At 36.3% G+C, this 17,421-nt stretch overlaps 2 protein-coding genes across 4 annotated transcripts; both read right to left on the bottom strand.

Annotated features, from left to right (window-relative positions):
- Positions 1 to 628: 628 nt before the first annotated feature.
- On the bottom strand, positions 629 to 11,324 carry gls2b (glutaminase 2b (liver, mitochondrial)). The gene is made up of 18 exons (XM_063472817.1): positions 11,239 to 11,324; positions 10,784 to 10,883; positions 10,543 to 10,664; positions 7,704 to 7,833; positions 7,400 to 7,479; positions 6,707 to 6,870; positions 5,434 to 5,492; positions 4,939 to 4,971; positions 4,768 to 4,826; positions 4,543 to 4,609; positions 3,725 to 3,775; positions 3,460 to 3,636; positions 3,213 to 3,344; positions 2,633 to 2,725; positions 2,488 to 2,549; positions 2,030 to 2,106; positions 990 to 1,053; positions 629 to 782 (listed from the first exon to the last, which is right to left on the bottom strand). Coding segments are annotated over exons 1-18 (1,626 nt in total). The 5' UTR covers positions 11,241 to 11,324.
- A 1,278-nt stretch (positions 11,325 to 12,602) lies between these two features.
- rdh5 (retinol dehydrogenase 5 (11-cis/9-cis)) lies at positions 12,603 to 16,766 on the bottom strand. Of its 3 annotated transcripts, none has more exons than XM_063472819.1 (6): positions 16,655 to 16,766; positions 15,352 to 15,434; positions 14,878 to 15,200; positions 14,495 to 14,753; positions 13,496 to 13,659; positions 12,604 to 13,129 (listed from the first exon to the last, which is right to left on the bottom strand). In XM_063472819.1, the coding sequence occupies exons 2-6, from the start codon at positions 15,381 to 15,383 to the stop codon at positions 12,909 to 12,911; spliced, it is 999 nt and encodes a 332-aa protein (XP_063328889.1). In that variant the 5' UTR covers positions 15,384 to 15,434; positions 16,655 to 16,766; the 3' UTR covers positions 12,604 to 12,908. The 3 variants fall into 3 exon arrangements, with proteins under 3 accessions (XP_063328890.1, XP_063328889.1, XP_063328888.1); XM_063472818.1 differs by having other exon boundaries at positions 15,352 to 15,437; positions 16,655 to 16,762; XM_063472820.1 differs by lacking the exon at positions 16,655 to 16,766 and having other exon boundaries at positions 12,603 to 13,129; positions 15,352 to 15,392.
- Positions 16,767 to 17,421: the final 655 nt, after the last annotated feature.

Here is a 17,421-nt window from a genome sequence, read left to right as displayed (position 1 = left end):
CTTGATTATGCAAAACACACTTTCCTGCTGCTTTTTCATCATGTATTCAGTTGATTTACTGGGTGCTGCGGAATATTTAATATCAAATTTGTCACACTATGAAGCATTGACTAACTTAATAAAATCAAAATAAAATCAAGCTATGGGTGGCATACATGGATTTAATGCCAAACCTTTCACATCATTTAGTTTTTGGAACCTAATTTATTATGAGGCTGGAGATCATAAAATACCACACTGAGACTCATTGTCTCTCTTTTTTTACAGTAAGAAACATGCAGATGTCATCAAAATCCTTTACACCCTGTCACCTGCTGCTGAAATTCATGTAACTTTGAGTCAGGTGGCATCAATTTCCCTTTGTGTGGCACTACATTGTACTCAGTTGCACTTTGACAGAGATATTAATCAAGTGACCCTCACACATATATAACAATAAAATATTCACCTGATTGGAATTTGAAGAAATAAAAATCTCCCAGCTCTTTCATAAAGCTCCATGACAGTTATATTCTGTTGTTTGTGCGTCACTCATGTTACGTGCTACAAATGGACACCCATATTTCTAAACTTGAAAAATTGCACAAATGCCCTGATGTATTACAATTTCAGAACTTTATTTTAGCTATCACACCATGCCATCAATGGTGTCAAGCTTCTGGGGATGCACAGCTTCACTCTTCTTTTCCTGCTGCCTGCACTCTTGCTGGTAATCTTTGAGCACCTTCACTAGCTCGTCAAGCCCAAATTGCATGGCATCATCGACCGGCAGATTCCCCCACCTGCAAATGATGGAGAGGCAATTCATAAAACTATGGATGACAAAGTCCAAGAGTATACAAACTGTGGTATTAACATCTTGTGCTGATAAATAATTGGACAAGTTTAGTTGATGGAAAAAGGCTCTTTATAATGAAGTAGTATGACAGTACAGGGCTAATGTAATCAATTGATTATAATTAGAATTATATACAAGATATTTATCTCACCTGTCTTCTACAAATGGATCAACTTTGCAGGTTTCAGTGAGGAATTTTACTACATCCATGTGACCTTAGAATAGAATTTTAAAAAAGCAAAAAAAAAAAGCAAATTGTTGTCATTGACAAATTAATGTAGTAGCATCACAGTGTCAGAATTGGAGAAGAAAATCTGCTCAAATAAAAACAAACAACAATAAATATGTAATTATTAATTCCTTCTATTGCAATCCAGCTCAGAATGGCATTTAGGAATCTTTGCCCTTTCCCTTTTGGAAGAAAACTGCTGTTACTTCCATGTTTATCCTCTAAACAAATAGTTTGCTTACGAGGCTCTTTTCAAGAAAAATGTTACTGCTGTAGTCGTGGCAGCGGAGCATTAAATCTGCGCTGTGAATAAACTAACATTGCAACAGAAGACAAATAATCTACCATATGGTGCTCTGTAAGGGTTTATGAGCTGGTTCATTAGTGGCTTGTATAATGTGAGCCAGAGGTAGTGAACCTCTACTGTTAATCATGAGAATAAACAAAGTGAAAACTTTGCACTAATTACTGCTGTGAGCATCAAAACAAACGATTTAACAAGTTTAAGTATTTTTCTATCAGTCAGCGATGAAAAGTAATGACAGAGTGAACAGACGCCATTCTTTTAACTGAGAGAAGACAGTGGATAGGTAATAAAGGTTGTTTTTGTCTGCTATACCAACCAATCATCATTAAAACTGAAATCTGTAACTTTCTGCATCTGTTATCTTACAATTACACCAAGTTTTCTTAAACACCTATGACAAACTTTTGTGTTCTAGCAAAACTTTAAATGTATGTTGTTTGGATCAAAGTCATGATTAGTTCGATCTTAGATGATCACAAGCTAACTGCACTTGTTTTGAGGGCTGCATTTCAGCCTAAGCGCTAAGGTGACACAAGAACAATATCAAAAGCAAATACATAAATATCAGGGCGCTAAGTCATTAATTTAAAAAAAAATAAGTAAATACAAAAATTACCAAATAAGTGTAAAATTAGCCTGAACTTATGAAGCTCACCCTCAGCTGCAGCAACATGAAGCGCTGTTCGAGAATCATAGTCTTTGAGGTCCATGTCCATGGAAGAAAGTGCAAATCTGAAAAACAAATCACTAACAGTCAGCTACTTTCAAGTGCTCTCTTATTCACAAGGGGTCACCACAGCGGGTAGCTCTGCATGTTTGATTTGGCTGATTTTTTTCACTAGCTGCCTTTACTGATGCAACCCCAAAGAGATTTGTATCTCCTCCCCGAAACAAATTGTGGATTCCACGCTTGTCTTATTAAAAAAAAAGAGAACTCTTATTGGTCTTATACTCTATGCTCTGATTCTGCACTAGGTATAAAAGGTCATTTTGTTCACTACATCTTACTAGTAATAAACATTGTTGAGTTAATTTGATCCAGGGCCTATTTTAGACATTGTGAGGGAAATGTTTTATAGAGGACAGACAAAATCAGGAGTCTCGATTATCTACCTTCTCAGTGCCGATACATCTCCACTGTAGGCGGCAAACAACAAGTTGAAAACAGACTTGTTCTGCAAAAACATCATAGAGCCATAAGCATGGAGGCTCAGAGCACATATTACATACAGTACCAAACAGAATACGAGCAACTCACCCTGTCATCTCCTTCCTGTCTGCGAGGGTCCTGTTTCTTTACAAAGTGCCTCAAGTTGTCGTAATTGTGAAAATTGAACACTGACACAAGTTCCTAAGAAAACAAAAACAGTATGATTTAATCTTTAGGTGGGAAACAAAAAAATCACTGATTCTGTTTTGTTCTGTCAAAAAAATAAAAATTAAAGATTACAAAACAGAATATAACAGCCACAGAATAAGTCAGGTTTATTAGACATTTTGCACTCTGTAAAGCAACTACAGACACATTTTGGGGGAATATTTATGGTATTAGTCAAAGCCAGGCTTCTGGCTTTAAGAGGATGTCGATAGTGTAATGACTGCAAGTCATTTATCAAACTAAACTGGTTATTACTGTAATCATCATCATCTTTAAAAAAAATTACAGCTTCTACTGCAAGGCCTGAAGTATTGAAGACTTCAGAGCCAATTTAAACACGAGAAAAATATTACAAAGGCCAGGATGTTCTACCTGCATTGAAAATTCAAATTAAAAAATTAACGTAAAAAAACAAAACATAAGTGGTCTAAATATAATAAAACAGAAACTGTTTTCTTGCCTGACAGAAGTGTATTCCTCGGACACTATTTCCAACCCTGTCCAGTGGAGGAGACCAGCACATCACTCCCATCACATTGGGGATCACCAACAGAATTGCACCGGATACTCCTGATTTTGCAGGCAAGCCCACCTGTGAGATGAGAATGAGAGGCTGAATGTGCCATTTGTTCTAAGTAATGAGATTATTGCTATTTTTGTTGTGACACAGTGAAGTGCTTGTTCCATCACATCCTGCTGTTACTCACATGAAAAGCCATCTGGCCGGAGAAGTCATACATGCCACAGGAGTGCATGAGGCTCAGGGTGTTTCGCACAGCCTCAGTACTCAGGACACGCTCGCCTGTAATTGGGCAAATTCCCCCATTGGCCAGAGTGGCAGCCATGATGCTTCCTGACTCACAGGTTACCTCAATGGAGCAAAGCTGAGAGGAATAGTCAGTTTATTATTGAAACTACTGAATCATTTTTCATAAATAAAAGGCTGCAAAAGACTCTTTATTGACATTTTACCTGGAAGTAGAAGTCAAGGGCATCGATCATATCTGCTCCCAGAGGAAAACACTGGTGAGTGAAATATTATCATCATGAGTATCTGATTGACCAAATTAAGCAGAATATTTATCTGAAACTTGGCAATTTGGTTTCATGAAAATTAAATAATATAAAAACATTATTACAAATGTGGAATATGACTGCTGAGTACCTGATCAAAATATGCATTTTATAATAGGTTAAAATGGATAAAAATACAGTATTTAGGTTTTAAATGTTAGCTTTTCCTTGTCATGTGTGTCATCTATTGAGTTTCTAACATGACCTCATGCGGACATTGCTTGAGTTGTCCAACATATTAAAAGTAATACAACCATTGCTAAGGAAAAATCAGTATTCCCAGACTGCTTAGCAGTAGTTCTTGGAGGTTTCTGGCTGACTTCTGATTTGTGTTCTACAGGCGTTATTTACTTGATCCTTCATTGTCACCATGATTGTCAAACATCATAAAATGGCAAACAAGTTAATGTCATTTGGTTAGTGGTAACTTGTCTGCAAACCTCAATGAGACACTCAGTTGGTCAATTAGTCATTACTTTCATAATTAAATCATGGATGATTAATTTTGATTGTTTTTAATTACTAAAAGATAAGTACTATCAAGTTGAAACTTTTAAATTCAAATATGTGAGCTTTAGGAAATGTTTTTTTCAACATGTACACAACTGCATGATCTAAACTGGTTAGACTCTATAATATTTCATCTAGAACAAAAACAAAAATGAATTTTTGAAGTCTGAAATTTTAAACAGAGTTCCAAATGTTCTGAAACTGACCTTCTTCTCTTTCATGTAGTATCCAATGGCAAAATTTCTGTCGCCTGTTTCTTTTTCTGACTGGAACCTGAGACAAAGAAACAGCAGAAATCAATATAAAAAACATCAATAATGCAATAGGTAGTGGACTAAACCCATAACACAGTAAGTCTTTTCACTCATGCTTGTGCTAAACGGAGGCAAATAAATACAAAATACTCCAACTCTATTTTGAAATGCACTCACGTGGCATTGCTGAATCCTACATATTCTTGGCCAGCCATCTTTTTCACAAACTCCATAACCTGGAAAAAAAATCTGTGCTTTTTCAGCATACCTCTGAGCACCAAAATAATAATCCTACATTTTTATATTCATGGTCTAAACAGAGTAGAAAACTGGAGGCACATTACTTACATAGTCAAACTTTTCTGCCTTATTTGAGTGAGGCTGAAAACAAGGAGAGTCGCTTGCTTGTGTAAAAACAAACAGTACTGAGTATAATTGCCACATTCACTCAGCTCCTACATTCAGAAGCTGGTACTAATTGCACAGTATAAAAACATGAATGTGTTACTGATTGCATGATTTAGTATCCTATTATCAGCAGTAAGAGAAGAGCAGGTAATGATCATAAACCAGGTGGACCAACTTTAAGGCAAACATTGAATATGCTATAGAAAATCACCAATTTTCATGCAGTAAAACATCTGATGCATTAAGTTGTTTTTAAATTGAGTGCATAACTTGCTACTGCAAAGTACCATTGCTGCAAGAGTCTTACTCAACAGCAGGGTAAACACAGTTAGTTTATTTAAGATATTTGAGCTTCAAAAATATATAAAATCTGCAACTAACCTTTTGCTGCCACAGTCTTTCACTAAAAAGAGAGTGATAACTGTTCATGTCTACCTTGATAAGAGAGCTGATCAAAATGGCTCCAGCATTCACCATGGGATTATGGGGCTTATCTATGAGACGGGACAGTAAGATAAGACACAGGCTTGGTGGATTTTCTCTAATTCAAACAACGTCAAAAGTATACATGCAGGTTCAAATATACATGCAGTCCCCACTCTTAACAAATTGCTTTTGGTCACCATCAACATGCTACTGGGAGGACTGGATTTTTGACCACTATTCTTAGCAGAGTTCAATGCTAGTGTTCAATCCAACAAATTCTTTTTATGCTGGCAAAAAGAGACTACAGTACCACTTGTAGCTTGTAGCTTACTAACAAAGCTAATAGGGCGTGGCGTTGTCAGGTTAAAAAACATTGTAGAACCTTCAACAACAGTTACTTAAAAATTTTAATTTTGGCCTGTATGTATACTTTTTAACCTTTTTAGATTAGAGAAATTACAAAGTATATTCAAATTTGTGCACCCAATTCTTTTTTTAATAAAATATTTTCATATTTTTAAAATAAAACTGTACAATCATTCCACCTCTTCCAAAAGAAGAGGTCAAAGAAATCATTAAAATTCCTGAAATTACCACCAAACATACATGCACATGATGGGTATATGTAAATTTCTGACCACGAGTGCATATTTAAAAAAAAAAGGGTCCTGACAAAATTCCTAATGTGCATGAAATATAATCTGAATAACAGAATAATATTTGTACCAAAAGGTACTGCAAAAACAAATTTACAAAATGTCTTTAAATATATATTGTGTTACCAAATATTTTTTTAAAAAGGGCAACCAGCAAATATTTGTTCTTTTTTTTAACTGAAAAACAATTGCAAACACAACCTTGTTACCAAAATAGCAACTAATCAGTTTATTACATTTCATTAATTATTATTGGTGTAAAATTTGACTCGGTGGAAGGGAAATGGCCTGAATTTCACAGTATTTCTCAGAGAAGGAAACCAGTGTCAGTGACAGTTGTGCAGGACCTGTGTCAGAGATTTCTTCCTTGATATTAAGCAGAAGAATAAAGAAACATTATGATAAAATTATTATGAGAATATAAATTTGGGTTTCATCTGGACGAAGACATTGTTCATCCGGTCAGTTTAGCACTTATGCAGGAGTAAAAGGAAACTAAGATGCATGTTATGTGCTGTGCTAGATGCATCATAACTAGATTTCTTTGAACTTTAAGTGTCATTTCTGCACACTGATTGCATTGATAGATTTTATAATCCAATAGGAGGTAATGAGGCTTTACATACCTTCATCGTCAAGTGAAAGCACATTGAACTTGAGCCCACTGGGCTCCATGCCAACATAGCGGTGAACCTTCTCTGTTCCTGACTCATGTACGGCAATGGCATACTGCAGGGGCTTCACGCAGGACTGCAGGCAAAATGGCTGTTTTGTGTGGCCTACTGAGTGCCTGCAAAAAGAAAACAGAATAGACCTTTAGAGCCTACACAATCTTGAAAATAAAGTGACAGTCATACTGAATGTGCAGTATCACTTTAAAAACGTATGAACTATGTTTAAGTAGAGACTGAGAGAACGCTCATTTATATTTGATCCACCTTCTGAAATCTGTAGCAAATGCACTGTGTATGAAGATTATAAGACTGGAACTAAAAATTATATTTTGATTACAGAAATGTGTATCAGTAAGTCTGTGACTCACAATTGGACAAAAATAAAACAAAAGTATAGCAAAACATTAGGCTGATGTTCTGCAAATTTCTTTCACATCAAATTGTCTTACAAAGAATATGTCAAATCAAATAAATCTAGTTACACACTAGCCAAGAAGAATCTTTGTTCCCAGCTGTCATTCAGTGATAGCTGGGAAATCACAATCTAATGAGGAATCTCACAATATATGAATAAAATAGCTCTATAGATCTCTACAAATCTCATCAAAGACTCTCATTTAGATTATTCAAATGCTTAGTTCCTACCTCTGTCCGTCAACTGTACACAAAGACACACCCCATAGCTCTGGGCTGAATTTAGCCAGCTGGGGAATGTAGTCTGCAACCTGCAGTCACAATGAGAAACACAGTTAAAGTTAAGACAGAAGTAATGCTCATTCAGAAGTAATTGTTAGAACTAATGTTAATGTAGTAGAAGAGATTCCTTATTTACTCATCAAGTATTATGTTTAATGTGTGCAGATATTGGGGCAGCAGGATGAATTAAGAGAAAGCTTTACGCAGCAAATAAACCATCATAGCATGGAAAACTAAATTTGGAAAAGTTTACCTTCCCATCACTTTGCTTCTGCACTTTTTCGTAGATTTCATTTATTTTCTGTACAAACAGGTCAAACTCAGGGATGATAAACTTCTTCCTGAAGGCCTGGATTAGCAGAACAATGTTTCCTCCTACACATCTAAGACAAAAACAGCATAATGCAGAATTACTCAAGAGCCCTAAATAAAAAGAAAGTAATTTTATTGTGTGTGCGTGTGTGTGTTGTTTGTGTACCTGTTTAGACATCTTTGTGGGGACCAAAGAATGGAAGTTTACTATACTTGTGGGGACCAATAATCCTTATGGGGACCAAAATCCCGGTCCCCACAGGTTTGAAGGCATTTTTGAGATTCAAAATGTGGTTTTATTTAAAGAGATACAATTGGGTTATGGTTAGGTATTAAGAGAGTTTTGCTTAGTTTTCTTTTCATAAAGCTCTGGTGCACGGTCCGGTTTAGGGTAAGGGTTAGGCATTTATTTTTGATGGCTAGTGTTAGGGTAAGGGGCTAGGGAAAGCAAAGCATTATGTCAATTAGATGTCCCCACAAGGATATGAGTACACACACGAGTGTGTGTGTGTGGGTGTGCGTGTGTGCATAGCCTCTAGAGTATGTGGAAGCCAGCAGCTGTCAGTTTTCATTAAGTGTGAGAAGCTGTTCCTTTGATCAAAACGACAGTAAATAAAACTGACATGTCCTGACACCGACTTTCACACCTCCATGTTTGGGATGGATCTTGATGAAATGCATGTATTTAATTATGTATTTAAACAATGTGTGTGAATTTATTACTGTATGAAAAATCTAACATTCTTAAGCTATACCTGTACGTATTTGCATTACATTATACAGTGTATCAGTTTTTCAATTTATTATTTATAAAGAAAAAAATTTGTATGTGCACAATTTGTGACACCAGAAGCCATAGCCTTAAAAATTGTATAAAATGTTGTCCATTTAGTTCCGACTTCTTCCACATTCTATAGTTCCGCCTTATCGTTCTTAAACCTGTCTGAATGACTGAACATAAAGTACGTGGAAGACAAAAGAAGAGAGAAACAATTACGCATAACATCACATACAACAAATCCTGTACTAAAATGGATTGTTAGTGGAAGGTCAGGCTAAAAATAGTTTGGTCTCATGCCTGCACCTGCTTCCTCATGCATGGAAAACAAAACACCATGGACTGTCACAGCTAAGATAGCCCTCTCTGAGGGATAGTGTAACGAAGATTAAGTCCCATAAAAAAACAACAATAAATGTGGGAGAAATGTAAAATTAAATTTCCTGTCAACTGCCGCATTAGATCCATTTTTCTTGGCCACTGTTGCCCTTTAGAGTTTGCTAAAAGTTATTCTGTGTCATTTTCTTAACTTGATTTCTGACTTGCTAAACTGACACACAAATGACAAATCATGGGCTTATCCACAGACTGCATTGGTTTCACAGAGTGGCATAAGAAATAATATTAATAATAAAAAACAAAACACAATGAAATAACCAAAACAACAAAAAAAAAAAACGAAACAAAGGGAGCAAAACTATATCTCCAGCAGCCACAGGACTAACAGTTAAATGTCAGCACTTACAGGCAGTTCACCTGGAGGGTCGACGTACTGAGTGTAAATAACCCTAATGCAATGAAACTTAGCCTCATTTGATTTGTAGTGATCAAAGACATAAAGCGTTTACCAGCAATGTAAACCATTTTTCCAAATTGAATCACACTCTGTAGATGGAGGCAGCTGTGGCTCAGGCTCACTGTCCAATAACCACAGGGTTACTGATCTGATCTCTGGCTCCTAATTGTAAAATGCTTTGTTTATTAAGTTAAAAAAGTGCACACATTTCCAGCTAGACCATGAGTATTAAACTTAAGACCCAGGGGCCAGAATCGGCATAATGGACAGCTTTGGAAAACGTGAAGGGGTTATAAATTTTTGTATTTTTAAATGTATTTTAATAGGTTTTGCAGCATTTTATGCTTTTAAAGACCTCCCCCGTCACAATTTATATTACACCACAGTAATTAAAAAATATATGAATATTTAAATAAGAGAAAAGTTCCTGTTTTTTTAATACTGACTTTACAGTGAATCCACAAGAAAAGAGCATTCTCTGTGAATTAAGAGAAACTTTCTGTTTTGTTATTGCAGGACAGTCTGAGCAATTAGCTACCAGAAATTCTTGTTTCTTGTCTTGTGAAAGATTTCTTTCAATTATTTCATCTACTACACCACCATTACTATATCATATGGAAAATCTAGGACTTACTGTGTAATTCCACTTTTTTCTGACATTATTCTCAGAGATTAAATGTGTAGTTAAACTTTTTTTACATCATTAGAAAAGAGAATTTCAATGGTTAGGCCTGCTTAAAATCAAAGTGATATAAAATAATTATCTAGACTTTCCTCTATCTTCTACTGGTTGGAGATAGAAGATGGAGGTTGTCTTTTAAACAGTTTGCATTTGTAAAATTTACAAGATATGGGGGTTATCATGCTCTACTACAGTGGAGTTGACTGTTCTCTTGTCAGTAGGAAAGGCACAGGCTTTCTAATCACAGTAAAATTTCTGTTATATTCATAACGCCCTGGCAGTAAACCTGTATATACAAGACCATGGCCCCCAAATTGCTCCAGAACCAAATTGCAGGAAAATACAAAAAAAAATTCTTTAATTAAATTAAGTTTTGGTCAGACTGGATTCTTTTTAGTTTAATTAAAGCATGATTAGCTGACTCATTTCCCAATCATTTTGAACTGCCTGTGTGCTTTAGAGGTGCTATTGACATAAATTTTCTTAGCCTTGAGAAACCGCTTGACTTGGTTGCCTCATGTCACCTGTGGAAAAGGTCTTTGTCCATCATCACCTCGCCAACAGATTCCTTCACGGCCTCTCGGAGCTTCTCCATGCAGTCTTTAAGGCGAGGATCGGATGGGTGAAGGCCATTTTTTTTCAGTGCCTGCAAATAAGAAGTTGTCAGCATTAATGTCATTGCACACAGTATGTACAATAAATAGGATAGGATATATTCAGTAGCAACAGTGCATATAAAGTAATGTACAGATTATGTCTGCTTACTGCTGTAAAGTATGAGATGGGCACTTGCTCTTTTCCCTCTGTGATGGTGTAGAAAAGCATGTTTTCCACTCCGGAACCAGATGGCTTTGAATGCATATTCCTGGTGAAGTGAAGAGCACACTCTTGAAAAGAGGAAAACAATCAAAAGAAGTGTTGGATTCCCTTAAAAAAAAACAAAAAAACAACAACAACAAATAAAAGACAAGATTGCTTTTATAGCCTACACATGCTGCACACACAGACATAACCACCTATATGGAGGTCCATATGGTGACTGTTCTCTTCCTCCTATAGTTTCTCTGTGCCCATAACACAGAAAACAACTGCTCATGCACAAATAATTATATACCAGCTTATGGCAGATAATAGTTAATGGTGTGGAGGCGTTCTGTTTAAACGAATTCACACCTGTAGGAAGGTGCTGATTCTCACCAGTTTAGCACACACACACTTACATTTTCAGATGGAAATGATCTCGTAGTGCAGGGGATCGTCTCTGAAACTGAGTTATTGATTTCGTGCCCAAACAGCATGCTGGTTGCACGACGAAAACCTTTTTTGCCACATCTGTACTTTTGACCATCAGTTGAGCAGAGTTTGAAAGGCGCAGCGCGTTCAGGAAATGCATGGCTGCGACAAACGGCACAAATAAAGCCTTCGCGATAGTTCGTTCAGGACAAAATCAACACAGATAACCTGGCTTGGCTGTTATTTTCTGAACTGGACGCCAGCTGCTCTTGCGAGGTCGTTGACTTACCAGCTTTAGGCTGAAGTTGAAGTTTTGTTACCTTCAGTGTCATCGGAAAGGTGGGACTTTTTTTTTTTTTTACAAGCCCTTTACAAGTACAGTTCATTTACTTGGAAAAAACATTTAACTTAAAATATATAGAGATCTCGACTACTTAAACAGCACAACAAGAAACAGGTTTATATTATTAAACAGCCCAGAATGTGTCACAACCCACAACCCCACAAATACTCGTTTGAATCGTGGTTAAAGTTTTACAAGGAGCATTTGAATGCAGCAGTCTGCACAGGAGCCGGCCAGAAGCTAGAAATGAATTTCCCAATCTGAAACTCCAAAGCTGTTGGAGTATTAAAACGCGCATGGGAAAGAAATATTAATATTTTACGCATTACTTAACTGCTTTTGCTACATTATGGAAAAAAAATCTAATGTTTATAGTACGGCAATTTTAAGCACTTTAGTTCTCAAACTTTCATGCGATGTTTTAGCACCACCTCGTGGATTTTCCAGTCAGTAGGTTTGAATGTAATGTGGTGTACATTTACATTTGGGTAGCAATGTGCCAGAATACTGAACCCAGTTCTGGCGAAACATATTTTTTTGTTTTCTTGTTTCTTCTAGTGGTTCAGATGACTCACTCTATCTGCTTCTTTGCATTAAAAAAACATAAAACAGTAATAATGTCCCTCCATCATGGTAATTAATTCCATCTCTGTCAGTTGAAAATGTCCCGGAGCTACTGAACTGCATTTAGAAAGTATACAAAATAGTATAAAATAATGTTTAAAGATCCAACAATAATACAGTCATACACAACTTAAAAACATGACAATCACACACATACAGTGCATGAGTCTTCATATATGCATATTTCTTCTCATTTAACTGCCGTTTTCATGTTGCCCATAACTGTAGCTCAGCGTGTTGACATTGTTTCAGAGCAAAGCTTTATTTATTTTCTTTCTGTACGCAGCCCGTTCTCACTCCCGTTTCAGCAGCATGCCCATCCTTGCATTCTGACAAACACAGTTTCTTAATATTAAAATGTTCTTTATTTAGGCTTCCATGGTGAACAACATCCATAACAAGCACCTTAAATAATAGCGTTAAAACACCCAACATACAGAATAATATGCATACAGTAAACTGTATGAGTATTTTTTGTGTTGTCTAGAAGTGTCAAACAGACATTACAGAGGAAAAAAAACTTTTCTATGGTATACACTCATAAATATAATAACAGTAATTTCTAAAGTTATCGTATTATCATCGCATGCCAACTCTGATAAGGAAAATTGATAATTTTTAAAAGAAAAAAACTTTTTTAATGTCAGCTTCCTTATTGCGTCAAAATGACATAAAGTAGGTCATCCCATATCAGACGCTCTTTGAAGGACGTGGAAGCACGAGCTTCAGTGCAATATCAACTACAAAGGAAGGCATGTAAGAGAGGGGGATCCAGACAAGCTTGGCATCCCAGCCAGCACTGTATCTGGTGCGAGGGTAGGCAGCAGAGAGAGCGTGCTCCATGCAGTTGGTCACTTTAGTGAGGTCAGAGTCGCAGACGGCATTCATGATCAAACGCTGTGTCTTGATATCTTAAAAAGAGAATTATGTATCGTGACCAGATAGTGATTTGTGATATTTTTAAAGCCACAATGAACTTGCAATTTCCAAGAATCCTTCATTCTTAGTCTGATGTTCAATGATTTATTTTTATACTTCATTTTTTTAAAAGCGCAAACATATTTTTGGATTGAAATGTTATGTATGAATCTTGGAAGTCATTTCTCAATAGGTGACTTTTTATATCTAAAATTAACAGTTACATTTCATTCCTAGTGTATCAAAGCAAAAAAAAAAAAAAGTCAGCTGTGAAAAAAAAAATCAGTAAGAATGTGACACAATTGACCTATTCTGCATCAATAAAATGCTTCAGATGATCCACGGCCCATTGTACTTACATTTATCAAGGTATTTGTCTCCATAGCTGGCCTTTACTTCAGGGCTGAGTTGGTTCCACAGGCGATGGAGCTCCCTCTCAATGGGTTCGAGGCTCGTTACTGCAGTCTTGAAAAACCCGGGCTCAACGATACACACCTTAATTCCAAAGTAGTGGATGTCTCTCCTGGAAACAGAGATATGCTCTGTGTGTTGCTTTTTCATAGCAATAACAAAACCTCATCTAATTTTGAGTACCACTTTCTAACAGGTCACCATTCACACATGTCCTGCTTTATATCTGCTTTACAGTTTATTTGTGAGATATTAATAAAAATATTTGGATTGGTAGATCATGAAAGGCCAATCAAATGGCCAAATGGATTGGCCATCTGCATTTAAGCCAACAAATGAGTCTAAAAATCTATATTGTGTCATTAGTACTCCCTTGCAGGGCCAGCTTTCTTGATTTTCTGAGAGTGCAAATGAGTTCTTATCAATTGTTTATAACTGATACATTGTATTCTATTACTATCAAATACTATTGAATGACCTACTGAATATTAGTAAAGTCTTGAGTTTCCACTTACCAACTAATATTCAGGTTTTTAAATTTAGATGGTTTCAGTGCTAGCTCTATAACACAGGCTGCAAGCTTTTCATTGTCATTAATGAAAACATAATCAACTACCTGGCAGAAAACGAGAGTTAATGTAACTATGTGAGTCAGTGAGGGCGACAAACATTTCCCCCCGTTTGGCCTCAGAACCAAAAATCCTTTTCTGAGGCATGCTGTGGCCAAATTTGGTCTATTTGTACAATTGGTTAGATGGTGTGCATTTTACTGCACTCTGTAATTTACTGATGGTCTTTTTTTATCACTGAAAATGTAATAAAACTTTATCACCCATACTAACTTTCTAATTATGATACACTGTCTGTCTTTCTAAATAAGAAGAAAGTACCAACTGGGTCCTTAAGCTAATATATATGGTTGCAGCAGCCCTTTAAATGAGTCTTACCTGAGGCAGTCAGAGAAAGATTCTACTGCAAACTTGGAAATGCAGTATCCACCACCATTTGCTGCCACCCTACCAAGCACTGATGCTACATTTACAATACGGCCACGAGCCTGTTTGATGAGGGGTAGGAAGGTCATTGTCATGGCAATCACTCCATTCATGTTTACTTTCAGTGTGCTGTGGAAATCCTCCACTTTCATCCACTCTGATGGACCCATGGGTAATGAACGTCCAGCATTGTTCACAAGACCCCAAAGTCCTACAAAGCAAATAAAAAGACAAAACAAGGAAAAAAATATGTTGTGTTTTGTTTACAGGCTTGCCTTGTGTGATCTAATAATGTCCTACAATTGTATATGTAACTGTAGGAAATCATCTCTCACCCTTATCGCCAACCTCTTGCTTGGTCCACTCCATTGCTTTTTCAATGCTATCCTGACTGGTCACATCCAGCAGGACAGTCTTCAGATAAGGCCCTGCCACTCTTTTCAGATCATCAGCTCCCTTTTCTGTGAGACAGCCAGCTAGTACACGGAAACCTTTACGATCCAGTTTCTTACACAGCAGGTTTCCAAACCCCGTGTCACAGCCAGTAACAAAGACATACTTATTTTTGAAATCCTCAATCTCCAGGCTGTCTCTGTAGAGCCACCCGACAATCCACAACACAATGAAGGTAGCAGAGATGTATAACCAAGCATTTTCCCTAAAAGAGATCAAAGAATATGTAATAAGAATGTTAAGTATTTGACTGTCACATCTGCATCTGTGAGTTTGGAGGTTCAAAGGTATGGTAAGGTATGACTACAGCTAGCAAAGAAATCAAGAAGTCAAAGTTTAGTTTTGGTATTTCTTACCCTAAAAGGTCATACACAAACTGTGTATCCATGATGCCTTCAGGACTAGAAGTAGTTTTTCAGTCACTGTGAGAACTTGATGCCTGCTGAAATAACATGTTAGTATGTACTGACATGGAAAGCTCTCAAATACAGTTTTCAGAGAAGAGAATGTAAATCAGAAATACATTGATACGTTTCAGGAATGTTGCAAAACCGATTTTGTCTCAATTCCACAATAATTAGGTTTTTATTGAAGCTTTATATTGTTTTATTTCATCTTTTAGACAGCTATTTGACACAATGAATTTGTTCAGTGAGAGCCATAATTGAAGGGTGCCCCTAATACAAAACTGCTTTGGCTGCTATGGGCACGTGATAAATCTTTGGATAATACTCTTAAGGAAGAAAGAAAAGGCATTTGTGATGGAGTAAAACCCAGTGAGTGTGGGGGGGGGGGGGGGACGAGATGTTTTTGAAGCATAATTTTAATACCCGTAACGGATCTGCTTGGGATTGCTGAAAACTAATTAGTCTGCAGGCTTATTACTGTAACATAAAAACTTCTGTGGCTTAAGGTATCCAAAATATTTATTGTGTGGAAAAACTAATACTTGTTCAAATCTTGTTACATTTGGGATAAATTAAGTTAGCAAGTAGAGTTATAATTACATTTTCTGAATCAGAACACTCTCTCAGAAAGAGAGAGATGTCAGTGCAAGGTTTATGCTACAGCTGCCCTAAATTAACAATATTGGTAATTACCAAATTGATTTCTTATGTTTCTGTAATCGTTAATCCACCAGTGTGTACAAGCTCTTTCACCGTAATGATATTTTTAATGCTAGAATATAATTATTTTGGTTATCCACAAATGTTCAAATTTGCTGTTTTACAAAAAAGCAGAAAAAAATAATAAACCACATTATTATTTTTGATGCCAAATTACAGTAATTTTCCAACTGAATGCTAAATGCTTGATTAATTTTGTGACTTCTCAGGGACTTCTCTAGTGTCCCATTTCAAATGTGGGTACAAAAACATGAAATCAGTTTGCTATTAGCCTAATAAATGACAACGTAAGTTTTTTGTTTTTAACTGGTTTTTGACAGATTTCTAAAATATGTTTTCTTGTTTTTTATGACATGTGGTTTACTAAATTTGCTAATAACTGTTTAAATCTCAATCAGTGTAACTTTATAATCAGATAAAACTTAAAAGTCCATTTCTGCATAGCTTAAGTTTTTAATATTCACATTTAAACTAACTACTTTCTTTGATTAAACTGAAGTGGTGAGTAAAACACAAAACTGCGTCGTCCTACCTTTTTATCTTTTGGGAAGTGATGGAGCTCCACACGTTGTCGCTCCTCTTCCCGTTCCCTTTCTGGTTATTCTCCAGTCTTAGTTCAGCTGGTTGGACAGAAGCTTTATCCCTGTTGTTTATCCGTTTAGACTAGCCCGCTATTGGTAATCCAGCAATGCGTAACCATTTGGTTGGTGTGTTTAAAAAAAAAAAAAAAAAAGGTGGTGGGAACGAAACAAACAAAAAACCTTTTCTGTGACGTGCACTTGGATTTCAAGATCTTTTTAAAGACATTTTAACATGTTACGTCAGGTCCAAATGGTGCACCACAAAGTGTATACAGTATATATTTTCAAAGCTTGAAGGTTCCTAGTTTATAGCAGCATGAATACTTTGTGTTTTAAGAGTATTTATACAAATTGTGATAATCCTGTAGGACCAAGCATGAGTACAATCTGTGACTGCCTCAGTTCACTTGACAGTTATATCAGTAATAAAGCTCATACAGTACTCTTTTAACAGTCTCTATGACCTGTCCAATTTTTGGGCCGGTGGAAAAAGAACAAATACATACACACATTTTTTGTTTTTTTACATGAAAATTAGATTAAGAGCAGTCTCGTGTGGTAAATTTCTTGCCTGTAATACTATTAGTGAACTCACAAGCCACACTCACTGACACGTCACACATTCCACAAACTGTCCAAGCACCTTAGCCAGGCAGGTATTTATCCACTTACTATATTTATATAAAAACTTGTTGCAATAGTTGCAAGTCTATAAAAG

This window comes from Pelmatolapia mariae, linkage group LG5 (assembly GCF_036321145.2).
Source record: "Pelmatolapia mariae isolate MD_Pm_ZW linkage group LG5, Pm_UMD_F_2, whole genome shotgun sequence".
NCBI classification, from domain to species: Eukaryota; Metazoa; Chordata; class Actinopteri; order Cichliformes; family Cichlidae; genus Pelmatolapia; species Pelmatolapia mariae.
Note: the sequence above shows the minus strand (reverse complement) of the source record. Positions and strands in the feature narration are given on the sequence as shown.

Excerpts from the sequence above, each read along its gene's own strand:
- gls2b (XM_063472817.1), bottom strand. Across the intron at positions 6,871-7,399 it reads TGTACAGTTGACGGACAGAG|GCACTCAGTAGGCCACACAA; the intron begins GTAGGAACTAAG and ends TTCTTTTTGCAG. Across the intron at positions 4,972-5,433 it reads TGATCAGCTCTCTTATCAAG|CCTCACTCAAATAAGGCAGA; the intron begins GTAGACATGAAC and ends CCTTGTTTTCAG.
- rdh5 (XM_063472819.1), bottom strand. The coding sequence starts at position 15,383 with ATGGATACACAGTTTGTGTATGACCTTTTAGG. Across the intron at positions 14,754-14,877 it reads GCAAGAGGTTGGCGATAAGG|GACTTTGGGGTCTTGTGAAC; the intron begins GTGAGAGATGAT and ends TTTGCTTTGTAG. Across the intron at positions 13,130-13,495 it reads AGACAAATACCTTGATAAAT|ATATCAAGACACAGCGTTTG; the intron begins GTAAGTACAATG and ends TCTCTTTTTAAG.